The sequence below is a fragment of the Zalophus californianus genome, chromosome 5 (assembly GCF_009762305.2).
Source record: "Zalophus californianus isolate mZalCal1 chromosome 5, mZalCal1.pri.v2, whole genome shotgun sequence".
In the NCBI taxonomy this organism is placed as follows: Eukaryota; Metazoa; Chordata; class Mammalia; order Carnivora; family Otariidae; genus Zalophus; species Zalophus californianus.
The window spans coordinates 154,315,263-154,343,224 of NC_045599.1; the positions used below are offsets into that span (position 1 = coordinate 154,315,263).

General features: G+C 48.2%; 1 protein-coding gene across 1 annotated transcript in view; it reads right to left on the reverse strand.

Annotated features, from left to right (window-relative positions):
- Positions 1 to 27,962, reverse strand: part of PLEKHG4B (pleckstrin homology and RhoGEF domain containing G4B) — a 92,149-nt gene that overhangs the window by 9,204 nt on the left and 54,983 nt on the right. Inside the window, 10 exon segments of the mRNA XM_027606033.2 lie at positions 1,283 to 1,542; positions 1,545 to 1,677; positions 2,753 to 3,005; positions 5,504 to 6,273; positions 9,193 to 9,331; positions 9,799 to 9,941; positions 10,566 to 10,664; positions 10,925 to 11,041; positions 19,661 to 19,747; positions 25,074 to 25,167. Of these exon segments, the coding sequence (XP_027461834.2) occupies positions 1,283 to 1,542; positions 1,545 to 1,677; positions 2,753 to 3,005; positions 5,504 to 6,273; positions 9,193 to 9,331; positions 9,799 to 9,941; positions 10,566 to 10,664; positions 10,925 to 11,041; positions 19,661 to 19,747; positions 25,074 to 25,167 (2,095 nt within the window).

Below are 27,962 nucleotides of genomic sequence, written 5' to 3' on the forward strand. Positions count from 1 at the left end.
TGGGGAAAACCCACACACTGGAACTGGTGCAGAACCCTTAGGGCCAGGTAGGGCTCCTGCTCGTCTGCATGGAGGTTACAGCTCTTCAGTTTTACTTAACTTTCCACTTGAAAGTCCTTGTGTTCATTTTAATGGAAGCCCCCTTGTTGATGTGGTGCTAGTCTCACTCGTTACTGTATATAAACACCCAATGGGGCCAAGAGGGAGTCAAGTTATGAATTCTGCAGCTGAGCTGCTCCCTTACCCCCAGAAATCCCTCCAAGCTGCAGGCTGGGCTGAGGGCTATGTGGAGGATGTGGCCTGCATGCACCGGCCAGGCTACGGCTCCCTTTGTGGCGTGTACCCCAAACCACAGACACCAACCACTGCTAAGTCTCCCTCGTGACCTTCCAGCCCATGGACAGCCCTGTCCTGGGGGCTGCCTGAGAATGGTTGGTTCAATCCCAAAGGACTTGGCTGGTCCTGCTGAATGGAGGGCTTCTGGGAGTGACCACACTTGGGGTGCCCTGAGTCCTCTACGGCTGTCCACGGAGAACGATACTCCGTGCCAGACTCCATCTCTGGTGCTGGCCACAGCCACGGGTCTGTCTTTTCTAGCTGATGCCAGGGGTCCCACCTTCAAGCCGAGGTGGGGTCAAAGGACAGGGTGTCAGCACATCTCCGGCTGTGCCCACACATAGGCCACTTTACCTTGCAAGGCACCCAGGGTCGGTCAGTGGAAGGACAATCCATGTGGGTGGTGGCCTGGGAGCCATGCCGCGTCATGGCGGCCAGAAGGGCTCATGCTCAGATGGCTGCTCATGAAACTCTTAACGCTGTTTTTAGCAGAGCATGCGCATTTCCATTTTGTACTGGGAATTCTGTGGCTGTCCCTCCAGCTGTCAGAGACAAGGGGTTCTGCTGGAGAAAGGGCTCCTGTTCTGTCTATGCTGGTCCTGTCACGGCACCGTGAGGGGGGGCATGCACGTCAGGCCTCGGCACTCCAGCAGAGAGGCTGGCGGCATGGGATGAGCCAACGGTGGTCTGCCCCAAGCCTGACAGCTACGCTCAAGTTTTCATGCATCCAGTTGTTTTAAAGTAGCCCCAATAAGCAGATGGTTAGCCATTCAGAGCCTGGCACAGTTGCCTGGACATGAAGCCCCTCTCTGCTGCCCTCACCTGCTGACCCCTTGGGAGGTCTCAAGCTTCAGGAGACTTCCCCAAAGGAAAGCTCATGCACTCTGACCCCAGGCCTCATCTTTCCCGAACTCAGGAGAGCCCATCAGGGCCTTGGGGCACTTACGTCACAGCCTCGGACGGCATCCATTGCCAGCAGGTCATTGCCGTGACGCAGCTGGAAGCGGACCACGTCTTCGGCAGCCCGAAGCTCACCCAGCTCCTGCTCCCAGGCGGGGCAGCTGCTAGCCTCCCTGACCAGGTCCTGCAGCAGTAGTGCATACTTGCCCATGCGCTGCACGGGCTTCAGCAAGTAGGAGGCCAAGTCCATCTTGTCGCCCAGCTCCCGCTGCTTGTCCTGCAAGGGCCGGGGTGAGAGGGTCAGCCCGGGCCCGGAGGGGGGCAGCGCGGCTCGCAGGGTTGGGGGGTGACCTTGAAGAAGGCGTTGCCGTGGCTGTAGAGTAGGGCGTCCGACTGGGGCTTGTTCTTGCTGTAGAGTGCATACATGCCAAACTGTTCCTCCTGCAAAAGGGGAGGGCACCGTGCACCTGAGTTGGGGGCCCAGATCAGAGTCTCTGCCTCTGCCCCCACCCTCTCTGTGCAGTCCCCCTGTGGGCATGAGACAAGGAGGCTCCATGCTGCATTAAGACCATCTGGGCTTCCCAGCACGGAGGGGGGCGGGCAACTCGGGCCGATGCCAGAGTTCTAGAATTGATCTTTACAGTACAGGGTTTGGGGGAAGAGACAGAGGTCGGTCTGGGAAGGGGCATGGGGAGTGTTTGCTCACTAACAGTCAGGAACCAAAGTTGTGTCAACATTTAAAATTCTCACCATTGTCAATATAAAGCAACACAGAGTTCACCTTATGGCTAAAAGCACCTTCTTAGAAACAGCTGGAAAGATGCAACATGGGATTTCTTTCCTCCTTGGGCATTTCTGTTGTGGTAATCTACACTTAATGATGCTGGGGCCAATGTCTCACCTGCCCACAGCCCAGATGCCATGTGTCCCCACTGCCTGGAACACTGCTTGAGAACTACTTGGTGAAAGCATTTTCTTTTCAGACTGAACTCAGAATTTTATTAAGACCTAGACAGAGAGATGTTCATATTCACAGCTGAGAAGACAACTCCCTCCTTGAGTCAACGTGCACACTCCATGAGCCTCTGTCGAGACGCTGATGGGGCTGACTGCAGGTAGGACTGTGAAGGGGACCAGGTGGGCTGGTGCAGGAAGCAAACTGATTTGGGGACTTGCTTTGGGCCAATTACCTCGAGTGGTAAGGAGTGGGATGTGTGTGACCATGCAGGTGAACCCCCAGTGTCATGTGGCTCCGGGGAGCCAAGGGCGCCTTCAGGTGGCACCAAGCCAAACGTCCAGTGTGATTAGACCTACAGGCTTCTTGTCTACTTTGGCGTCTGTTTGTTGACGGGTCTTATGTACTGTTAGGGACACATTTCCTAGGCCTGGTCTGTGGTGATCCAAACAACTTGATATGTGGCACCGCAAGACCCCGGGCACCCTGAGCTGATGTCACCCCTGTCAACTACACGGGGCTCTGCCATGTGGACCCAGCCCCTGGGAAGGAGGGACTCACGTGTTTCAGGAACCCGCGGCCCGCCGCCAAGGGACCGTGCTGGCAGCGCTCCAGCTCCACAAGGAAATGCTGGTGGTGGAAGTCGTACAGCTTCTCCAGGTTCCCAAAAACAATGCTGCGCTTCCCTCGAAGGTCCTGGGGCAGGTCCGTTCTTTCCATTTCTGGAAAGTAGTTGTCAATGACATACCCTAAGGACCTAACATACTCCCTCTCCGTGGAAACCATCTCGGCCATTATGTGCCGCAGTCGGCTGCTGGAAGACAGAGAGATGGGTGGACACTCAGGCTGGTGCAGCCCAGAGCCTCACTCCGGGCCTCAGGAGACCCTCTGTCAGTGTTGTTCCTGCTTCACACAGAGACAAGATGCTCTGCAAGCCCAGGGGCATACACACGATTAGACGTGGCAGGAGATGCACAGTAAACAAGAACTTTCTGATTAAGTGTTCTGTTCAGCGACGAATCCTGTCATGTGTGCTCTGTTACCTGAAGTTCTCCTTTGACATAAATGAGTAAGATGAGAAATACGGGGGAGGGATGCATATTAGAAAGAAACTGGTTGCATGAAACTTCTCTATACTATTGGTCACAGCCTTTTAGGATAAAAGATGCTTCCGGAAAATGAAAAAGAGAGACTCCCAGGGCCCCTAACTTCAACCTGGAGTCCTGAGGTGTCTCATCACCAGATGGCTTGATTCTGGCACCCTCTGCAGGGAGGGCTCTGGCAGTAGGAAGATTTCAACACTGCAAAGAAGGCTGTGCAGGGGATTTACAAGGAGATGGTTTCTGATGAGCACAGACTGCTAACCTACCAGAAGGTACTTCTGAAAACTCAGCTTTATGTGGCCATGACGTCTGACCCAGAGGAGAAGCAGCTGGAGCTGAAGAGGCAGAGCAAGGCAGAGATGGGCAGTAGGGGGGCAGACACCTCTTCCCTGCCACGCAGAGGGCTCCCTGGGCTCCTGCTGGTGTGGCGTCCAAGCCTGGGACGTGTCTCTGCCGCACAAGTCACCCCCGGGGGCACCAAGCAGAGCCTGACCTGCTAGTAATGAGGCACATCGCCCTTCCCATTTGCAGCCCTCTGCCAGCAACGTTCCTAAATTACTCAATCCGGAGGATACTAATGGGGGCTCGTAGATTTTTTTCTGCCATTACTTGTATTTACTTGTTTGTTTTTTTGAACTGGAACACAATTAAAAGCAAGCAATGGTAGGAAATACACCCGTGGTCAGAAAGGCTGCTGAATGCATCCCACTTGCAGCTGGAGACCTTGTTCCTTTCCATACTCACATAACAGACTTTACAAATACCTATGGTTTCTGTGCAGGCAACACCTTCTGGCTAGCTGGGAGTCTGCAGCCCTCGCTGCAGCGCTGGAACAGGTGGCCTGGAGGTCCCCCCAATAAACCCAAGGCCCCAGGACCCACAGCACCCCTCCTGTCAACATTTGCTGAAAACAGGCATCCTTAAATATTCAAAAACAAAACTACTATGGTCTGGGGATTTGGAAATTGACACATGAGGACATAATGGCTAGAAATGTCTGGGGAAATGACTGCTGGCCAAGTGACAGGGACTCCCTCTGGACAACAGGCAGAAGGTCTGGGTTTTCATGGAAGACCGGGTTAGTCTGATGCTCTCTCCTCTAGGCCCTGGCCTGAGGAGGATGTGCTCCCTCTCTGGTGTGCTGTGGAGTCCCGCTACCACACCCTGGGTTGGTGGGTCCACGGCCTGTGAAAGGTGGAAGGGGGGACTTGTCTCCAGGGGCAAAGGCAGGACAGCTTCCCGAACATTCTCCCTCCAGACTGAGGATGCCCACTGTGGAGGCCTGGGGGCTCCTGGCAAGCAGAGGGCCCCCATCCCTGCAGTCTGTGACTCTGAAGCTTTCAAGATGAGCTCAGGGGAGCAGGAGTGGTTCCTCCAAGAGCCTTCCCAGGGATTCCAACCCCCGGGGAGACCCACGCAGGGGCTCCCAAATGAAACCTTCCTGTTCCACCTAAAGTTTTGCCCTGAACAAGCTACACCGTAACTGCCTAGAGCCTGAAACATAAAGGTGTGTTTCAGGAGAGTATTTGGTGACCATCGCAGTTCAGAGATGGTCTCTGCATGAGGAGGAAACGTGTCCACCAACCAAATGAGCACAGAAAACGAGGATGACGCCCCACCTGCAGCCCACCCCAGTCACTATAAAGACGGACTAACAGCCCAAGGGGCAGGCTGTGGTACCAGCTGAGTGCACTACCTGTCATTAGGGTTGGGCACAGTTCCTGCCCACTTTTTAATCCTAATGGTTAATAAAATATATCTTTTTACACATATCTTCTTAAAGATTAAACAAATTCCTAGGGACATCTCCATTCAGGCAATGGATAAACACACATACTTCTCACCTCAGTGCTGACAGCCTTTTTTTAAAAGTAATTTTTAAGTAACTTCTTCATATTCCAGGTGTGATTTGCTTATCGTGATTTTCCATAAATGGGCCTCAAATGATGAGAGCTAGTTGTTCAACCATCAGAGCGGGTGAGCTAGGTGCCCACAAGCCACGGAAAAGGAAGCAGTTTTCAATGATCATGCTGAACTCGGGGGAGGTGGGTAAGTAACATTTTGTCTAAGATCAAACGCAAGTGTGCTGCTGGGACAGGGTATGGTGGACCTGGAGGGATGTTTGTGGATCTTCCACTCTGTGAAAGGCTTTGGGTCTCTGGCACCACACTGACCGCTAAGCCCAAAGGCTGGAGGGGGTCCACCTCACCTTCCTGCTTGCCTCCTCCCGTCCTCCTCGGAGGGATGGATCCTGGAGGGAGAGGACAGACGCCGGCTCCGAGTGACCAGGGGGCTCTCAGCATGTGGCCGTGGTGGGGACTGCTTCTCGGAGGCCACGCTGCTGGTCACCTCTAGGCCCCTGATGAAGACCCCAGTGTGGCCTGGCCAGGGGGCATCCCTGGGGCCACTGTCAAGCTGTGCAATCTCAAAGCTTCGTGTTTTCCTCATAATTTTCTTCAGGGGATGTTTCCTGGGGTGGGTGGTGGGTGTCTGGATGGGCGTGGAGGAGCAGGTGGGGCTGTCATGTGGGGAAGGCACACCTGGGGCCAGGTGCTCACCCTCCTGCCTGCTCAGAGAGGCTTGTCCAGGGAGGCCAGGCAGCAGTTGGGCCCGCTTCCCAACGCAGTCCTCTGGGTCAGTGGGGGGAGTCCAGGATGGCTCACGGTGCCGCCTCTCGGCCGCCTGCGCAAGCTCATGCTTCAGGGCTCTCTGGTCCAGAGGTAGGGTGCCAGGGTCTGGGCTAACCCCAGATAGGGCCTCCTGGAAGCAGAGGCGGGTCTGTGGGCTCTGCAGCCCTAAGGTGTGCCTCTGATGCAGCGTCCGCTGGCTGCCCAAGCCTGTCGCCACTGCGCTGGCCCCGGGGAAGCCCTGTGCAGTCAGCTCTGTGGCTTCCCGGTGACAGCTCTCCAGATACTCAGTGACTGGCTCCGGGCCCAGGTACTCCAGGCACTCACTGCACTGCTGCATCCATCCATCCACCTGCGTGGCAAAGGAGGGCACTGGTCAGGGCAGTGGAGGACTGTCTCAGCCACCATGGCCTTGACGGCCCCACCCAATCTCATGCACCTGATGAGCAGCTCAAGTAAACCTGCTCTGCAGGTACCCCAGATCAAGGACCAGGGTGAGCCAGATGGCCAGAGCAAGAGGAAGACCCCTCCGCCCACAGAGGCAGCTACCAGCCAGACTCGCCCCAAGGGCAGGCAAGATGAGTTTGCACCTGAGCCCAATGAGGTCTGAATCCTCCACGGTCCCCAAGAACAGCAGGTGGGGCTGTCCCAGGGCCGTGAGATACCAGGCTGGACAGACCATGAAATCAATTAGTCCATACTTTGGCCTGGTGTGGGAGGCCATGACAGTGGGGCAGAGAGTTCCTACCCCTACGCTGGCCTTCCCTGAACCCCTGGATCCCATCAAGAGGAGCCGTGCTGCTGGGGGCTCTGGAGTGCAGGCAACTCTGGGGTGCTGGTGAGTTTGCAGGCCTGTGCTGGGCTGCAGCGACTGTCCTGGGGTCTCTGGCAACAAGTGGACTTTAACAGCCGAGCTGGTAAACACAGAAAAGTTCACGTGTTCATTTTGCTTGTCCTTTGGGACAATGAATAAATTCCTCATACAGTGGCTGAGAGCCTGGAGCGTGGTGCCGGGGTGTGCTGGCCAGGGCGGCTGGGCTCACTCTCAGGCCTGCAGGGACAACACTCACTGAATGTCCATAGCACATGCAGATCCCCTGGAGGCGATTCCACTGGGCCTCCTAGCGCCTCGTAGAAGTCAGACAGGCGGGCCCATCGGGCCAGTTCTCCCTCCCTGCACTCAGCCTGGCTGGCCATGGTGCTCAGGCACCTTTTGAAGGCCCAGACCGCTTCCTCTGTGCCTTGGGAGCTGTTCTCCACCAGCTGCAGCCTTTTCTGACAAGACTGCTGAAGCCCAAGGAACAAACTACCAGCACAAGCCCGGTGCTTCCTCTCTTTTTCTATGTGTGTCTTCCGGTGTGGACACACCATCAGCCTGTTGTGGAGGGTCTAGAGCTCCCATCACTGCCACATGTTCTCCAGACAGAGCAGCTCCAAGAGCCCAAGGATTTCTCTCCTCTTTCAAACCACAAATTGATCTATATAGGAAAGGAAGGCTTTATTTTTAAATGTGTGAAGGAGTCCGGTTCTGTGATCGTGGGGAACAAAGGAAGCATCAGACATCACTTAGGGGCTGGCTTAACTGGTTCCCACAGCCCGCACAGCCGTCCCGATGCAAACAAACTGCGTGCTTGAATATACTGTAAGTGGCTACACAGCAATGAAAGCCACACTGTCTTGAGATCTGTAACCGCTGTTTTTACCTACATGCCCCTTTCAGTCTGTGGATGGTTGAAGAGGGATGACCACAAGTCTCCATGGCCAAAGTGCAACTGGGCAGGCTGTTCGCAGGAAATGCAAATTAAGAACTTTCTGTTTTGAAACTTGTTACTATGCTAAGTATACCCCAGAAATATTCTTCAGGTGGTGGCACTAGGGTACTTGGGGGCAGTCTGGAAGAGCTGGAGCAGCTGATGGCAGCCCTGCCTACCCCACACGGCTTCCCCTGGGGACATCACTCATTCACAGTGAACACATCAGGGGTTAAGACTTCATTTTCATGCAAGTTCTCATTGGATAGCAATGCCAGGGAGGCCTGGTTGTGAGGGGCCCAAGAAGAGGTTTTTAACAATGCAGTGATAGGGCTGGATCTGCAGCCACAGAACTGTACTTAGTGACCCTCATGCACAGGCAGAAGACAGAGAGCAGAGCACACACTCTGTGGACAGAGTCATAGAGAAAAAATATCAAATCTGGGTTTTTACAAACACCAGCAGCCTGACAGCTTCTGGGTAGAAGAGTAGGAAATGGTCAACAGAGCAGGGACCTCTCAGGGGTGGAGTCCCACCTCTAATCTCATGAGAAAAGTTCTAGCTGGTTTCAAGATGTAAATGGAAAAATTCAAGCCATAAAAGTCTTAGGATAGAATACACTAGTCATTCTGTGACCTTAAGGTAGGAAAGGTCACTTCAATCATAAGCAAAATTGAAGGACAATGACAAACCGAGGAAAATATTTGCCATATAACCAGAGGGTCAGTGTGAGTAACATGCATAATAGTGAAACTTCTGAGCTGTGGAAGTTGGTCAGTGTGTGGAAAAGTCATTGTTAGAGAATAAACACAAAAAGCCCACAGACAGATGAAGAAAAAGTTCAAATGTAGCATAAAAACTCCAAATGCAGTGATTAGGGACTTATTTTCCTGTCAGTGAGGAAGGGACGCTCTCAAGGCTGCTGCTGAGAATCTCAACTGGGCAGGCTGCTTGCAGGTCCATTTGGCAAATGTATAAAAACCTCAGAAACGGCGAGCCCTAACCCAGCCATCCCAAGCCTAGGAACCTGTCCAAAGCAAACAATCACAAAGTGTGAAAGATGCAGGTGCAGTGATGTGTATAAGGGTGAGAAACAGGAGAGCAGGGGACTTGAGCCAGAACCGAAGGAACACAGGGAGGTGCAGGCCTTCACACACCACCGTGCTTGCTGGCCATCCTGGGGACCCAGCCTCGGGATGCCCTGGCAGTGGCCATCCCCCAACCCTGACTGCCCCAAGGGACACACAGTCCTTCAGAGAAGGCCTCCAGACACTTCTGACCTTGCCCTACACTGACCACTGGCTGTGCCTGGGCTCCTGCTTCACATTCACTTATATGGGAATAGCGGTTGATAAAAGCATAAGGATTTAACCAGAAATATGTGCAAACTTTTGAAAAGCTTTTATATGCATATGTATATGGAAAAAATGTCTGGATTATAATATATTGCAATAACAGTAGTTATTTCAAGAGCAGAGTTTCAAAATGTTTTTCTCCTTTGGCTTCTCTGGAATACTTACCTGGCCTTGTCCCTCCTGGAGCATCCTCCCTTCCCGGAGCCTCTCCAGCTCCTGCAGACACCTATTGGAGGTGAGGACAAGCTGATGGACCTCTTCATCCATTTGGTTGTACAGCCTGGAGGCGACCTCAATGGCATCCCTGGAAGAGAAAGTGTCAGAAAGCCAAATCCTGACCTCTAGTTTAGAGGCAATCACCTGAGGAATATGCAGTCAGTGACAACCTCGTTAAAAAAGCACAACTGCACTCTTTGCCTCCCTTCCGTCTGACACAAATAGAAGGCTCCAAGGAAGACATGCCTGGAGCCACAGGTGCAGGTGCCTCAGAGGTGGTAGGGAAAAGTGAACGTGTGGGCATGGCACCCCAGGACAGAATTAGACAGAGAAGCATTCGATCGGGACCTCTGATGAATCCCATTATGATGAGTTTTGCCTTCCACTTGAGCATTCCAAGGAATCTGCTACTTTTTTTGGAGGATACAGATGTAGATAGGCTCCAGTCCAAAGTGTGCCCATCAGAAAGAACAGAGGTTTGGACCCCTGGGAGACGCTGCATGTGAGAGAAATGGGCATCAGCCCTGGGATGGGCAGCCCCTGCATGACACTCACCGGCAGTCTTGGCTGGTGCCAAGCTGCTCCCTCCTCAGCTGCGCCAGCACGGTACCACCCTCTAGCCGGAGGGCGACCAGCAGTGCGTCTTCCAGCACACAATTCATTGTTGCTTTATGCTTGCTGATTAAGTCTGTGACCTCCTGCGTGGAGTGGGAGAAGCATGCATAGAACCCTCCCCTCCATGGGGAGTGTTAGGTGTGACCTGCATTCCTGTGTTTATCAATCAAGCTGAGGGTAGGGTGCCATGGCCGAACCCACACTTGACACCTGTCACAGCAAGGAGGTAGTGGAGTCCTAGATGCTCTCATCCAAGAGATGGGTGAGATTAAGGAGAGGAGAAAGGAGGGAAGTTTGAAAGTTGGCAGCAGGAGGAAAGCCTGGCATTTGGACAGGGATGTGTGGACCTTGCTCACATATCCTGTAAACCCTGAGGTGTCTCCAGCCCCAGGTCTCTAGGCTGCTGATTTTCCTCCAGCCAGTCCACCTCTGTGTCCCAGCAGTAATTACTCAAGCCTCGGTGGCACACCAACAAATGCAGTGGTTGTGGTGGTATTTCTCTTCTGGGCATGGTGGGATTTTTTGTTTGTTTGTTTGTTTGTTTTGGTCATGGGGAAGAAGTGGTCTTTTGGAAGTCCTTTGCTAATTGAAAGGAATTTACAAGTCAAAAAGGGTTTGAAAATTTCTGCTATGGATGATAGATTTGGCTAAACCTCTATGTTCCCACCTACCTACCTGTGAAACAAAAAAAATACAGGAGAACCTACCTGTACTGTGCTTAGAGTCCTGTGGGTATTCAGAGAGTGGACTGAATTTTGTAGGAAAACAATGGCATTCTCACAATTTGTGGTGAAGGGCTCCAGCTTCTATCATGGTGGGAGAGGTAGGAGATGACAGACACACTGTTAGTATCCACAGAAGCGCTGGGGAGCAGCACCCTCCCTGCCCAGAGCTGGACTTCAGCAGCACTCCCAAGCCCGCCACAGTGTGGATCTCCAACAGCCTGGGAATGGCAGCTGTGATGGGCACGACATTCGGGGCAGGGACACCTGTTTCAGGTGTGAGTAAAAACATCTGCATAAGGAGAAGTCCCAGGAGACTGGCAGGTGCAGCAGCTTTACCTTACCCTACGGAAGCAGATCCAGTCACTGTGGCTGTAGGGAAAGGAGCCATCGAGGTCTGCGGTCAGCTGCGAGCTGTCAACAAGCTTGTGCAAGGCCTTCAGGGAGCCCACCACCTCACACTGCCAAGGAGAAGCATTCACTGGTTACGGCCACAGATGCATCCATCAGAAAGACCACTGTGATGGCTCACTCCAGGGAGAACTACCACCGAGAGGGTGGAGAGACAGGTTTAGGGTCCAGTGACCCTGCTGATGTGGTTGGGTACAGAAATGAAGTTGGGGAGAAGTGAAAGGAAAAGGTAGCAAAGAGAAATGACAGAAAGGTTCCAAATAAGACCAAAAAATGGAAAAATTGAAAAGGGAGAGAAGGCAAGAAGACAGGGGAGGAAGGGAAGAAGAATAAATCAAGGATGTGCTACTCCGAGATGGCAGAGTTGGCCCTGCCCAGACAACTTGGGACGAGGTAGGACAACAAGCACCTGAAAGCTCCAGAGGGCAAACAAGGTCAGGCTCGCCGAGGAGGGCCAGTGGAACATGGATGAGGGGAGCAGCATGGGGTGAACTCTCCCCTTTGCTTGGCTCTGGCCTGAAGGCAGGATGCCAACACGGGAGACTGGATTGACTGAGGCTCTGGTAGAAAACAGGCATCTTTCTGGCCTGAAGAACCAGAAAATAGAGCTGGGTTGGAATGTAGACATCGAGTCCCACAAGGGAGAAAGCCAGGGGAAAGGAGCTTCAGTGGTGTGTAAACTGTGCCCAGGACTCTGGCTGACCCTGAACCATGTATGCATGGGGAAGACTCTGGGTAGCTAAAGGCAAAAAGAACTGAACTGGACGTACACAGGGGAGAGTTTTCAGTTTGAGTCCAACCAAGTTAAAGGCATTTCAAAACAGTCCACTGTGGAGGTTTATAATAGAATCTAGAGTCAGCATAGTCAACGTTATTCAACAGAATATTCACATGTCCAGAATACAATCCCAAATTACTTGACACATGAAGAATCAGGAAAATGTGACTCATTCTCAAGGGAAATGACAGTCAACAGAGGTCAACCCAGAAAAGACCTGGATGTTGTAATTATTAGACAAGGACTTTAAAGCAGTGGTCATAACTATGTTCAATGATGTAAAGGAAAAATGCTTGCAATGACTGAGAGAATAGGAAATCTTAGTAGAGCAGAGAAAATATATGTTTAAAACCACTGGGTGTTTTATAGTTGAAAAATATAATATCTGAACTAAAAAATATCACTAGATAGGCTTAATAGCTGAATGGAGATGAATAGAGTATGGAGTTAGTAACTTTGAAGATACAGCAATAGAAACAATCTGATCTGAAGAGAGAGAAAATAAGTGGGAGAAAAATGATTCTCCAAGACCAATGGGGTAAGATCACTTGGGGAGGAGTTAAGATGACGAAGCAGCGGGACGATCTCATGCTTGCCTCATCCCTCGAACACAGCTAGGTAATCATCAAATAATTTTGAACACCCAGGATATGAATCTGAGGACTGAGAGAACAAACTGCACAACTAGCTGGAGAGAAGAGGCCACATTGTGAAAGGTAGGAGGTACAGAGACACGTGATTTGGGGGAGAAAAGAACTGTGAGCACTGCAGAGGAGACAGAACTCTGATCACGGAGACAGAAAAGAAAGAGATAAAGGAGCACGCAGGGAACTACACAAGAAAAACACTTCCCCAAAACCACTGACTGGGAAAATGAGAGGGGCTGATTATTGCAAGTTTTTATACGCAGTGGAACTGAAAGTCTGAAATTTTAGAAGTCTGCATGATTGCCAGGGTCGAGCCTGGTGGACATAGTGGTGCTCCTGTGGAGAAGGGGGGCAGAGGCCCAGGACCACAGAGCACGATTCCCTGGGTCGCACTGGGAGAGACAGTTCCCCTTCTTGGAGTGCATTTGGGAGAGGCGGCACTGCCTCTCTAGGGACAAAAGAGCCTGTGGGCACCATAGAGCTGCCCCATTCATTAGCATAGAGCAGAAATGTCTGCTGAGGGCAGCTAACCTGGACGCCGGCTCTTTGCTACACTTTACCATAAAATCCAAGCTCCTGTGCAGTTGTGCAGCTGCTTTTCTGGGACACAAGGCACCAGCCACAGTGTGGCGAGACCCTCCCCCAGCGTACCCACTTGGTTCTGCACCATGCCAGGTCCCTAAAATTTGGAATTCTGAAACCCAGCCGCAAGCCTGAGATAAAACGTGGGAGCACTGCGCCACTGAGCAGGCAGACAGCTCTGACACAGACAGGGTGAAGGCTGGAAACTGATGGGAGCCTGGGACACAAAATGGGAGATTGTTTGCTCTTCTGTGAGGGTGTCCTGAACAGCAGGGGTGCAAACTCCCCTCTCTGGGGAAGAGAGAGGGCCAACACTATTTTTCACCCCTCCCATCAGCATGGACAGACTTCAGCAAGTGGCACAGTGCACACAGTGGAGGCTTGAGCCGCTTACACCAAGCTCTGCTCCCCGGTGCTCTGCCTTTTTGACCCTGTGCAGGTGCCTTTTTAATGACAGCAAGTATAATTGAGAGCCAGAGTAGCAGTGGGCCCCTCCCCTAGAAGACTAGCACAGATCCCTTGCATGCACCAGGTCTTCTGACCAAAGTGCTGCAAAGCTTCAGCTCTAACGGAAACAGGACTAGGCACAGGCTTTCCTAATTCACAAAAGACAGAGGCCTAGACAAAATGCGAGATGGAGGAATTCATCCCAAAAGGAAGAATGAGAAGAGGTCACCGCTAGGGAACTAATCAAAATAGATACAAGTACTACACCTGAACCAGAATTTAAAACAACAATCATAAGGGTACTAGCTGGGCTTGAGCAAAGCATACAAGACAGCAGAGAAACCCTGGCTGCAGAGATAGAAGACCTAAAAACAACTCAGGCTGAAATAAAAAATGCTATAACTTAGATGCAAAACCAACTAGATGTAATGACCACAAGAATGGAAGAACAGAGGAATGAATAAGTGATACAAAAGATAAAATTATGGAAAATAATGAAGCTGAAAAGAAGAGGGAAAGAAAAATATTGGGTCATGAATGTAGACTTAGGGAACTCAGTGACTCCATAAAGTGTAATAACAGTCAGTCCCAGAAGAAGAGAGGGAAAAAGGGGCAGAAGGTTTATTTGAGCAAGTTATAGCTGAAAACTTCCCTTATCTGGGGAAGGAAACAGACATCCAAATCCAGGAGACACAGAAAACGCCCATCAAAATCAACAAAAGCTGGCCAATACCAAGAGATATTGTAGTAAAATTTGCAAAATACAGAGATAAGGAAAGGAAAGAATCCTGAGAGCAGCAAGAGAAAAGAAGTCCTTAACTTACAAGGGAAGACAAATCACGGTAGCAGTAGATCTGTTCAAAGAAACCTGGCAGGTCAGAAGACAGTGGCCTGATATATTCAACATGCTGAATGGGAAAAATATGCGGCCAAGAATACTTTATCCAGCAAGGCTGTCATTCAGAGTAGGAGAGAGAAAAAACTTCCCAGGCAAACAAAAACTAAAGGAGTTCATGACCACTAAACCAGCCCTGCAAGAAATATTAAAGGGAACTCTTTGAGTGGGAAGGACCAAAAGCAATGAAGACTAGAAAGGAAAGAGAAAATCTCCAGAAACAACAACTTTACAAGTAATACAATGGCACGAAATTCATATCTATCAATAATCAATCAATAATACACTCTGAATGTAAATGGACTAAATGCTCCAATCAAAAGATGTAGGGTATCAGAAGGGATTAAAAAACAAACAAACAAACAAACAAAAACCAAGATCCATCTATATGTTGCCTATAAGAAACTCATTTTAGACCTAAAGACACCTGCAGATTGAAAGTGAGGGGGTGGAGAACCATCTAGCATGCTAACGGACATCAAAAGAAAGCCAGAGTAGCCATCCTCGTATCAGACAAACTAGATTTTAAACCAAAGACTGTAACAAGAGAAGAAGAAGGGCACTATATCCTAATAAAGGGGACAATTCAACCAGAAGATCAGAAGATCCAACAACTGTAAATATTTATAGCCCTAACTTGGAAGCATCCAAATATATACAACAATTAACAATGAACATAAAGGAACTCATTGATAATAATCCAATAATGGTAGGGAACTTTAGCACCCCACTTACAGCAATGGACAGATCATCTAAGCAGAAAATCAACAAGGAAACAATGGCTTTGAATGACACACTGGCCCATATGGACTTCACAGATATATTTAGAACATTTCATCCTAAAGCAGCAGAATACACGTTCTTTTTGAATACACATGGGATATTTTCCAGAACAGATCACATACTAGGTCACAAATCAAGTCTCAACAAGTATAAAAAGATCGAGATCACACCATGCGTATTTTCTGACCACAACACTATGAAACTTGAAGTCAATCACAAGAAAAAATCTGGAAAGACCACAAATACATGGAGGTTAAAGAACATTCTACTAAGCAATGAATGGGTAAACCAGGAAATCAAAGAAGAAATAAAAAAATACATGGAAACAAATGAAAATGAAAACATATGGTCCAAAACCTTTGGGATGCAGCAAATGGTTCCAAGAGGGAAGTATATAGGAATACAGGCCTTCCTCAAGAAGCAAAAAAAATCTCAAATACACAAACTAACCTTCCACCTGAAAGAGCTAGAAAATGAACAACAAATGAAGCCTAAAGCCAGCAGAGAAGGGCAATGATAAAGATTCGAGCAAAAATAAGTGATAGAGAAACAAACAAAACAGTAAAACAGATCAATTAAACCAGGAACTGGTTCTTTGAAAAAAAATCAATAAAATGATAAATCCCTAGTCAGACTCATAAAAAAACAAAAACAAAAACAAAAAAAAAAAACAAAACAACAAACAAACAAGAGAGAGAGAGAAAGGGACCCAAAAAATAAAAGCACAAATGAGAGAGGAGAAAGAAACCCCACAGAAATACAAACAACAGAACATTATGGAAAACTATATGCCAACAAATTAACAACCTAGAAGAAATGGATAAACTCCTAACAACCTACCAAAGCTACCAAAACTGAAACAGGAAGAAACAGGAAATTTGAACAGACCCATAACCAGCAAAGAAATTGAATCAGTAACAAAAATCTCCCAACAAACAAAAGTCCAGGACAGATGACTACACAAGCGAATTCTACCGACATTTAAAAAAGAGTTAATACCTATTCTTTTCAAACTATTTCAAAAAATAAAAAAGGACAGAAAACTTCCAAATCCATTCTGTGAGGCCAGTATCACCCTGATACCAAAACCGGATAAAGATACCACTAAAAAAGAGAACTACAGGCCAGTATCCCTGAGGAACATGGATGCAATAATTCTCAACAAAACACTAGCAAACTGAACCCAACAATACATTAAAAAAATCATTCACTATGATCAAGTGGGATTTATTCAATATAAAGGATGGTTCAATATTTGCAAATCAATCAGCATGAGATAGCACATCAATAAGAGAAAGGATAAAAACCATGTGATTATTTCAATAGAAGCAGAAAAAGCATTTGACAAAGTACAAAATCCATTCATGATAAAACCCTCAACAAGTTAGGTTTAGAGGGAACATACCTCAACATAATAAAGACCATATATGAAAAACCCACAGCAAACATCTACTTCAATGGGGGAAAACTGAGAGCTTTTCCTCTACAGTGAGGAACAAGACAGGGGTGTGCAGTCTCACCACTGTTATTCAACATAGTCTGGAAGTCCTAGCCACAGCAATCAGACAAGAAAAAGAAACAAAAAGTATCCAAATCAGCAAGGAAGGAGTTAAACTCTCACTATTTGCAGATGACATGATACTCTATATAGAAAACCCAAAAGACTCTGCCAAAAAACTGCTAGAACACAAATTCAGTAAAGTCACAGGATACAAAATCAATGTACAGAAATCTTGTTGCATTTCTACACACAAATAATGAAGTAGCAGAAAGAGAAATTAAGGAATTAATCCCATTTATAATTGTACCGAAAATAATAAGACACTTAGGAATAAACCTAACCAAAGAGGTGAAAGACCTGTACTCTGAAAACTATAAAACACAGATGAAAGAAATTAAAGATGACACAAAGAAATGGAAAAACATTCCATGCTCATGGATTGAAAAACAAGTATCATTAAAATGTCCATACTAACCAAAGCAATCTACACATTTAATGCAATCCCTATAAAAATACCATGAGCATTCTTCACAGAACTGGAACAATCGTAAAATTTGTATGGAACCACAAAAGACCCCAAATAGCCAAAGCAACCTTGAAAAAGAAAAGCAAAGCTAGAGGCATCATAATTCTGAACTTCAAGTTATATTACAAAGCCATAGTAATCAAAACAGTATGGTACTGGCACAAAAATGGACACATGGGATCAATGGAACAGAACAGAAAACCCAGAAATGGACCCACAACTATAAGGTCAACTAATCTACCAGAAAGCAGAAAAGATATCTATTGGATAAAAGTCTCTTCAACAAATGCTGTTGGGAAAACTGGACAACAATATGCAAAAGAATGAAACTAGACCGCTTCTTACACCATACACAAAAGTAAACTCTAAATGGATAAAAGACCTAAATGTGAGACCTGAAACCATAAAAATCCTAGAAGAGAGCACAGGCAGTAACCTCTCTGACATCTGCCATAACAACCTGTTTCTAGATATGTCTCCTGAAACAAGGGAAATAAAACCAAAAATAAATTATTGGGACTTTATCAAAATAAAAAGCTTCTGCACAGTAAAGGAAACAACCAACAAAACTAAAAGGCAACTCACAGAGTAGGAAAAGATATTTGCAAATGACATTTCTGATTAAAGGGTTAGTATCCAAAATAAATAAAGAACTTAAAAAACTCAACACACCAAAAAACAAATAATCCAATTGAAAAATGGGCAGAAGTTACAAACAGACATTTTTTCAAAGAAGATATCCAGATGGCTAACAGACATATGAAAAGATGCTCAACATTACCTATCATCAGGGAAATACAAATGAAAACCACAGTGAGGTATCACCTCACACCTGTCAGAATGGCTAAAATCAAACAACACAAGAAACAACAGGTGTTGACAAGGATTTGGAGAAACGGGAACCCTTGTGCACTGTTGGTGGGAGTGCAGCCACTCTGGAGAACAGTATGGAGGTTCTTCAGATGGTTAAAAATACAACTACCCTACCATCCAGCAATTGCACTACTGGGTATTTACCCAAAGGATACAAAAATCCTAATTCAAAGGGATATATGCAACCTGATGTTTATAGCAGCATTATCAATAATAGCCAAACTACGGAAAGAGGCCAAATGTCCACCAACTGATGAATGGATAAAGAAGATGTGGTACATATATACAATAGAATATTACTCAGCCATCAAAAAATATGAAATCTTGCCATTTGCAATGATGTGGATAGAGCTAGAGAGTTTATGCTAAGCAAAATAAATCAGTCAGAGAAAGACAGATATCACACGATTTCACTCACATGTGGAATTTAAGAAACAAAACAGATGAACATAGGGGAAGTGAGGGAGCCAAACCATAAGAGACTCTTAACAACAGAGAACACATGGAGGGTTGATGGAGGGAGGTGGGTGGTGGATGGGCCAGGGGGGGATGGGTATTAAGGATGACACTTGTTATGATGAGCACTGGGTGTTGTATATAAGTGATGAATCACTGAATTCTATTCCTAACACCAATATTGCACTGTATGTTAACTAGAATTTAAATAAAAATTTAGAAAAAATAAAATTAGATTGTGGGAACAGTTGCACAATTCCATGCATATACTAAAAATCATTGATGTGGTTTGATAAATGATTTGTATGAGACATCAATTATATCTCAGTAAAGTTGTTTTTGAAAAGAAAGAAAGAGAAAGAAAACTTCTAGACTATCACTTCCTTAAATTCCAAAAAGTAAAAGTGCAATAAAGAGTGAAAAACAAAAAAAGACCTCTGGGGCAATATCAGTGTGTGTAATTGAAATCCTAGGGGGACAAGGGACGAGAATGAGGCAGAAAAAAGTACTTCAAGAAATAATGAATGAAAATTTCCTGAATTTAGTGATAGACATAAATTTAAAAATTCAAGTTCAGCCCAACCTAAGAGGATAAAGATGAAGAGAACCATGCCTAGTCACGTTATAGTCAATTTGCTGAAAACAAAGAGAAAATTTTGGAAGTAACCAAAGGAAAATGACACATTTTCTATAGATGAACAATTATTTGAATTCCAACAAACTTTTCATCAGAAAACTATGGAGGCAAAACCACCATTTTGCAGTTGAAAAAACAGGGGGAGGGGAGAAAGTATGGAGGCCAGAAGACAACGGAACAACACCTTTAAAGTGCTGGAAAAACAAACGAAAACCTGCTGTAAGCCAGAATTCTATATCTAGCAAAAAATCCTTCAAGAATGAAGGCAAAATAAAGAGTTTTTAGATAAAAGAGAAAGAAGAGGATTTGAGAAAGCAAATGAGGTGGAGAAGAAAAATTAGATTTTTAAAGGTTTTCTGATATTACCCTCTTTAGGGTCCTGCAAAAACTTAAGGGATCGGTGATGGGTTTTCAGGCTCTTATATGGATGCAGCCAGAATTCACATAAGGTTTTTGCTATGTTTTATCTCCTCTACGTGTCCTAACATTTAATTTTATGAATCACCCAGAGTCATATCTAACCCTGAGGGTCTACAACCATTACCTGAATTGTTCTATCCTTGTCAGGCCTAAATCCTGATTCTTTATTCACCAACAACACAATACTATGAATTATGGGAGGAGATGTGTTCTGAAATAAGAAAGAAATACCAATTAGCTTTGTAATTTTTAACTTCATTGACTCAATAGAATCGTCTAACTTTAAGGGGTGCTACTTCTGCTTTGATATTGTCCCCAAGTACCTAGAATGCATAAAATGTAACTGTCTTTGCTCTAAATGGACATTATTTCATCTTATAAATTTTAATGTAATCAAGTTTATTGGTTATAATTTACATATATTAAAATTCACCCTTTTAAATACGGAGTTCTCTAAATTTTGACAGAACTTCTAGTCATGGACCCACCATCGCAGTCAAGATGTATACAACAGTTTAGCATCCCCCGATTTCCTCATGCTCCTTTGCCAAGCCCACCAGCCTCTGGCGACTACTGATCGGTTTTCTCTGTGCATAAATTTGCCTTTTTCGGATATCATACACATGGACTTACCCAATACAGGCTTCTTTCACAGTGCATTCACGATTTACCCATGCTATGGAGGTTCCTAGATCACCCCTTTCTATTGCCAAGGAGGAGCTTGCAGGCACTGCAACTCATTCACCCACTCACCAGCTAGAGGACATCTGGGTCGTTTCCAGTTTGTGGCAACCATAAACAAAGCCACTATAAACTCTATGTAGACGTAAGTTTTCATTTCCCTTGGGTAAATATCTAGCAGTAGGATTGCTGGATCACATGGTAAATGCATTCTAACGTCTAAAGAAACTGGAGTGGTTGTGCCATTTTGCATTTCCACGGGCAATACCAAGGCCTTGCTACTGTCAAGTTTTGTTGTGTTATCTCATTTTGGTTACAAGTTGTATTTCTCCAATGACTACTGATGTCGAACATATGTTTATGTGCTTCTCTGCCATTCACATATCTTTTTTTTGGTCAAGTGTGTTCAAATCTTTGCTGGTATTTCATTGGGTTGTTTGTCTTATTGCTGAGTTTTGGGATTTTGTATATTCCAGATACAGGTCCTTTATCAGATCTGTGTTTTGCACACATTTTCTCCCAACTCCTGGCTTGTATTTTCATTTTAGTGACAGTGGCTTTTGAGGGAAAGTTTTCAATTTTGATGAAGTCCACCTTGTCATGGTTTTCTTTTATAGATCATGGTGTTGGTGTGTCATAGCTAAGAAATCTTTGTCTGACCAAGGTCATGAAGATTTTCTCCTGTTTCCTTCTGGTGGTTTTGCAGTCTTAGTTTGTGCATGCAGGTCTGGGACCCACTTGTAATTTTTGTATATAGTATGAGGTATGTGTGCTCTGTTGGAGTTCCAACCCTGTTGGTTTTTGGGTTTTTTTGACATGTTTTATGACTTTAAACAAGTCTCCTTGATTTCTGTTTGCTAGAGTACATTGAGGCCAGGTCATTCAGCAATAAAATTATTTTATTTACCTAGTGCTTGCTTCTTCACTCATATTTTCTAAAGCTTTACTTTTTAAGTTTCTTGTAGTGATAAACAGATTTTAGGCTTTTTGTAATCCCCAATGTTGATCCCCTATTTTGACTGAATAGGCCTCAGAAATAACTGATACTTCATTTGTATTAATTGTATATATTTACATTTTTGTTATGTGGCTTCTTGTGGATAACCTTCCATAAATATTCATTTAATGAATAAGCCATAGAAAAACACATAGAAAAAACATTCTTGCTTTTTTATTTGAGTCATTTTCTATTTCTCTCACCCAGTGTAGGTAAAATTTTCAGTTACCATGAATTAAACCTACACAGTTTTGCAGTGTCTTATATTTCTCATATATTCCTACTTGAGTGGTTTTTTTACTATTAGGATTTGTTGCTATTGATAAGAAGATGGACGTTAGTTTTCAGACGAGTGAAAACACAGTTTGTGCCTTAGGATGAGTATCCACATCAGTGTGTAGAAGTTGTGTGTTATGGGTGGGGTAGGGATGAGTAATTCTTAGCATTTTCTTCCACCAAGAAATGAAAAAATCATTTTCTTTTTGAAATGGAAAGTTTCTTATCTGAACTTTAATAATAAATTTGAAGTATAGTCACTTGAGGTAGTTATGAGAGTTCTATTTTTTGCCCTCTATGAAAAAATTTAACTACTTCTGCATATTCCTCAGAAATAAAACTGAAAATGGAAACATGACCCTTAAATTCGGCTTATTTCCACTCCTCTCACTGGGATTACAGATCCTGCTGTTGCGTGAGCCAAAGCCAGGGTGGCGGGAGACCACCACCTGAAGGAGAAGCAGTGAGACCTCATGGCAATCTGAACGCCAACATCCAGACGACGGAACAGAGTGGATTTCCTGAAGTTCCTTCGAAGATTCACTTGTGATAAAAACTTAAAGATGCAGCAGGTGTTTCTCCTGCTTCTGCTCTGGGAGAAGTGTGGGTAAGAGGGACCATCTTACTCAGGGCTCGTTCTACCGCTGTGGGACCCAAGTGGCACAGGACTTAAGGGAAGCCTGAACAAACAGAAGTGCTGGGAAGGGGTGTTCTTACAAAGAAAAAAGGTACGTGGTTCTGGTCGGCAGCTGAGGGGCTCTTGGGCCATATGTGGGGCCTGCCTGGGTCTCACACACAGTGCCCCGAGTGGTTGCTAAGTGTGTGCATTAACAGGGAGGGCTCAGTCATCTCTCTTTGAGGCTGGACACTTAATTTTCAAGTTTTTACTGGATGCCAAAGAAGTAGAAGCCACCACAGTCCTCTGGCTTCAGGAAATTCCTGCAAACCATGCAGACATGCATCAGTGTCCTCCAGGTTGTATGAGCAAACAGGGTTATGGCAACACGCACACAGCACAGCGCAGTGAGGGAGCCCATGGGCAGCTGCATGCTCGGCTTTCTTCCTGGTGCCCAAGTAACCTCCCAAGAGGCCAGTGCCACGCTGGGCATGTGTCAGGGAGTGAAGGTGGTGATACCTGTCCATGCCAGCCCCACTCTGGGCACCAGGCCTCACCATGTGCCTGCCTGGGTGTCTGCCAACGTTCCTGCCCTGCAGTCTGCACCTCGTTGCTCAGTCTGGGTCCCGGAATGACAATGCGCTCTCAGAGTTCCTCGAGCCCCTTACTGGGAAAGGTCCCCAGCGAGCCTCCATGGGACTCACAGGGCTCTGACCACCTGCTGGCCTGGGAGGGTGTCGTCCTGGGTTCTGCAGCAAGTCACTGGGTTCCCTGCTTCCCCTGAAAACAAATTTCAAGCCCTCCTCATTCCAAAACTTCTCCAGGGCAGCAATGACAAAAGTGACTGGCATGAGCACCATTTGCCAGGGCTGGCAAAGGGTCTGAGGCCTGCAGATGGGGGCTGAGAAGCAGGACCACTCCCTCACAGGCCACCCCAGGGCTGAAGGTGGAAGAAACTGGGAGGAGAGGAGAGCAGCAGGGAGGCCGAGGAAGAGGGATGCTCCTACACGCACGCTCTGTGGTGCGCAGCGCGGGCCCAGCGCTCTGGAGGGTCTGGAGGTGCGGACGGGCCAGGCTGGCCAACGGGGCCACACACCCTCCTCGTGGAGGTGAGCTGTTCCCAACGGGTACATGAAGCGGGCAGAATGGTTTCTAGGAATCTGGTCACAAGTTGTGGTTGCAGCTTCAAAATCATTTCAGCAACAGCAACAATTACATTTGGTTTTGAAGGCAGAAATAAAGGAAAATTGTTTTTCTTCCATGTTTATAGGGTGCTGAGACGACTGGTGTGAGGCGACCACATTAAACAGCTGCTCTGAGGGGTGTGCGTCTGAAACACAAACAAACCCCACCCTCCCGTCCACTGTGGGTACTGGGACCAGGCCTCCAGATTCAACAGCTTCCTCCTGTGAATTCACAGGACTCCGAGGAAGTCCTGATGTCACTGATGCCACTGTCCTCCTCTGAGCAGAGCTTCCTTCAAAATCTGTTGGAAAAGCAGTCATCCCCCTACTTTCCGGAAGACTTCCAGTAACTTCCCAGTCTTTGCTGGTCTATAAAATTGCATGTGGTCAGGAAAAACCAGAATCACAAAGGAATTTCGAAGCCCGCACAGAATACGAGCATCAAACGGGATGACATCCTGGTTGCTGATTTTTGAGCCCAAAAGCTGGCTGAGAGCAGGGGAAATGAGCAATAAGGGATTCATGTGCCTCTGAGGTGCTTCGTGGAAACTGAGTGTTGGCACGTCAAGGCTGTCGTTCCGTGTTAGAGGTGCTAACTCGGGCTTTGAGGCTATGTACTGTGAACCCTTCTGCTGAAAGCCCATTTCTCCCTCTGAAATGCAGACCTCACCACTGAGTTCGGCTCTGAGAGCCCACTCTTGCCGGGACGGCACATCTGGGTCAGCCCTTCCCCCTCAGGAATCTGCACCTTCACCTCTGTGTCGGACAGGAATCGCACCACAGCCAGGCACCCTGACCAGGGATGCCTACTCCTGCTGACCTGGACCACTTCTGCCTGGCCTCCCCCAGCCCCGGCCCCACTCACAGCCTGCCTGCCGGGGGCTCTTCTCTCCTTTCCCCCCACGCTGTTCTCCAGCTTCTTGAGTGCATCCAGATGTGCCCCAACCTCCACCACCGAGTCCGCCCTTGAAAGAACTTCCATTTGGCGTCCCTAAACTTAGGAACCTGGATAGAATGGTGACCGGTGTCTGGCACCTTTAGCAGAGACCAAACAGAGGGAACAGGTTTTCACTGAGGGAGAAGGTGGGACCCCAGACTCCAGCACAGGGCTTGGCACATGAGGGCCCCCATATACACATGTCTGAGGGAGCGTGAGCGTTCTCAGGCTCCCACCTGGCCCTGGGTCCCTGGAGCATCCCAATGGTGACTTTCTCCCTGTTCCAAGGACTCCCCATTTCCCTCTTGATTTTACTCATGACCCAAAATCCAGGATCAGGTCTTCCTGGGGCGACTGCAAACCTGCCAGACAACCTCCCTTGACCTCGCCCCAGAGGTATGGTAGCTACCATACCTGCTCCGGGGTACAGGCCCTCCTCCCCACAGCGTCCACACCTCCGTCCCTGTCTGAGAAAGTGCAGCGTGTAGCCCTGCACGCTGATTGAGTCAGACACTAGATAAGGACAGCTGTGGAGGGAAAGTGTCATGCCCATGTGGGCTGGTTCTGGCTGACCCTGCCTTTAAGGTATGCAGTGGCGACCCAGGAGATGGGCAGGAAGCTCCTTCCTGGTGACTGTGTCCGACCACGGGGGAGCACATTGTTGATGGATGCAGGAGCAGGCTCTTCTTCTGCTACTTTCCACGTCCACACTCAGGACCCTCACCTCATCCTGAGATTGATTCACAGTGGGGCTGAGTCCAGGCATGGCTGCCCTCAGCTGCTCCTGGGTCATGAGGGAGCCCTGAGATGCTCGGTGCCCTGAGGACAGGAGTCACCCTGACTCACCTGCAGTGCTGCCAGAGCCTGGAAGAGAGTAGGGGCAGCTGGACCCTTGCGAGCATCCACCAGGATGACCAGCCCCAGCTCCCGCACCTCTTTCCTGGGGAGAGAGACAGACAGTGTTAACCACTGCAGGTAAGATCTCTTCCATGACAGGCTTCTTTGTCTCTCGGTGAGATGCACCCTTTGCCCAGATGCCCTTGGCTCCACAGATTCTTGACACATATCAACCTTCTGCTTCCTGAGGACTCGAGCTGCTTACCAGGTGCAGACAGGGCAGTTGGGTTCACTGTGGTGGATCAGTCCTGTCTGATGGCCTCTCCAGGCAAGGGAAGCTGGCTGCATGCTTGTATTTGCTGCGGCTGCTTTCTCTCCCACACCGCCCATCACAGAGCAGAGGCCCTGGAGCTTTCTTGTGCTAGGTCGCTTGTTCCGGCTGTAATAACATGTGGAATTCTACTCTGACGGAGTGGACAAGAGCCAGACGTGGCCAGCTGATCTCAGGACTGCAGCTCCAGGCCAATCATTGGGTTTACCACATTTCCAGAGCTCAAGTGGGACAGCAGAACATCCTCTAAAGGTGAAAATACTGTCAGGTGCTTGTCACGCCCCTGCATAAAAGCTCTGTCCCTACTGTGATCACGACTGTAAGTTCAGTTCTAAATAGGACAAAAATAATAAGCTAAGGCAGGGTGATGCATCCAACCCCACCTTCTGGGAGTGGCTAATACTCTACCTCAGCTACACGTGTGGGTGCTGGTCTTGAACAGACACGCATGCTCACCCTGGCCTGCTTGCACACAGCGGGGAGAGCCGCATGTTGCACCAAAGCCACATCCTAGCCAAAAGGGCGAGTGTGCCCCCACAGTCAGGGTGTGTTCAATTTCGGGTGTGACTGCTAAGGAATGCTTCTGAAGGGGGGGTGTCTCGGGGCAGAGTAGAGTGTGGTGTTCTGGGGTCAAAGCTGGACACAGAAAAGGTGAGGCCGGGAGAACGCCCCCATCTCACTCCCTCCCTCAGCTGGCCAGCTCTGCATCCAGGCCTCCTCTGCCACGGAAGCCGCTTTGTGACTGGTATGGCTTGAAGCGCTAGAGTCCACGTGTCTGGGAGCAGTCCTGGGCAGTGCTGTCAGGAGCTGAGCACAATACTCTACTTCCTCCAAGCGTCTTGTGTGCCTCCTGGTCCCCAGTGACCTCCCTCTCCTGACACCCCCACTCCTGGTCTCTCTTCACCCCTGGTCTCCCGTGGTCTCCCTGAATTTGTGTCTCAAGGTCTGCTTCTGGCCCCAGAGGCAGGACCGGTCTCACTGCCACACCGGCTGGTTCGGCACATGGGAAATAATCCCTGGCAGCCCCAGACCCACACATTGTCCTCCACCGATCTCATCCACTTGGTGGCTTTGCTGAAGGGGATGGCCGCAGAGGGGGGCTGCTTCCCAAGTTCAGAGACTGCTGGACCCTCCACCTGGGCTGGCTGAGAGGGATCCAATGACTGGAGTTCAGCTAGTATAGGATTAGACGGGAGAAAATGCCCTCAGGCCACCAAGCGGGAACCCCCCCCCCCCCGCCCCCCACCCCCAGACCAAACTTGCTTCCCTCCGCCTGCCTCCTGTGGTGGATGAAGCTGGCTGGCTCCCCTTGTTGGGCTCCAGTGGGGCCCCTGGCCATGTGCAGATCTGCCCTAGACACCCTGGGCCTGCATTTCTGCAGAAGTCTCACACTGTGTTCCTGCGTCACCCTGGCTTCACCACCGGAGGTCCACGTGGCCTTCAGGCCCAGGGTACCCACTGCCTGCACCGGGTCTTTAGTCCTCATTCCTGCCTCCTGACTCAGAAAGTGACTGGCTGCTCTGGGGCTCCGTGTGTGCTCTTCCTTCTGCTCAGGATGTCCTTCCCTTCTTGTCTGTAAATACTCACCGTCCTCAAGGACACAGACCACATCCGGAGATCCACCCCGCCACCCACCCTGGACGAGGCTGCAGCTCCCTCCCAGCATTGTGGGCTTGTCTTAAGCTGGAAGATGCAACAGTTTGGGTTCCCAGGTGTGTCCCTTTGAGGGTGGGAGCCATGGCCTGATCTTTTTGTACTCTCATGCAAGTGGTGGATGGATGGATGGATGGATGGATGGATGGATGGATGGATGGATGGATGGATTCCTTCACTGCAGAGGAGGCTGGATGGATGACAGCCAAGATCCATTCTGATTTTAAGATTCTGTGTATGGGAGAGTTTGATGGGAGTCCATTTACAAGGCACGCTCCCAGGAACACATGGCCCTCTGTAATACAGCTGCAGTAACCGAAAACCAGACACTGCTGGGCACTCTCCCTAGTAATTAATGCTGACAGCTTGGGGACTTCATTCTGATAGCTGAAGGCTTGTGTCACATCCCACAAGGTAGGGGTAGATTTCAGTTCCTCAAGGTGCAATAATCCATCAGGACGCTAACAAAATTACAATGGTTGTGGGGAAATAATCAGCCAAACCAGAAGGCTCCACCATCAGTTACCCTAAGTGCTTTAGGGGTGATTTTCTCACCAGAGGCTTTCCGCTGGAGCTTCCCAAGCTGAAGATGCCTGCCCTGGGAGGGGAGTGGGGCTGTCTGAATCTTCTGTGGAAAAGGCAGAAGGCTACAGATTCAGGGGCAAGTCTTGACCCTGCCAACCGCACAGGTACCCTAACTCCTCCTGTTGGTGTTGCGTCGTGGAATGGAGAGGGCAGCACTCAGCCTGACAGCTCAGCCAGGCTGAGTCCGCAGAAGGGTATAAGCTCCAAAAACTACAGGAGGCTTTGTCCTTGTCAATCAGGATTGCTTTCCATTACTGCCCTGAGTTAATGCTGGAGGCTCCCATAAAAGAAAGCTTTTGGCAAACAGAAAATGCCATTATCTTCGTGCT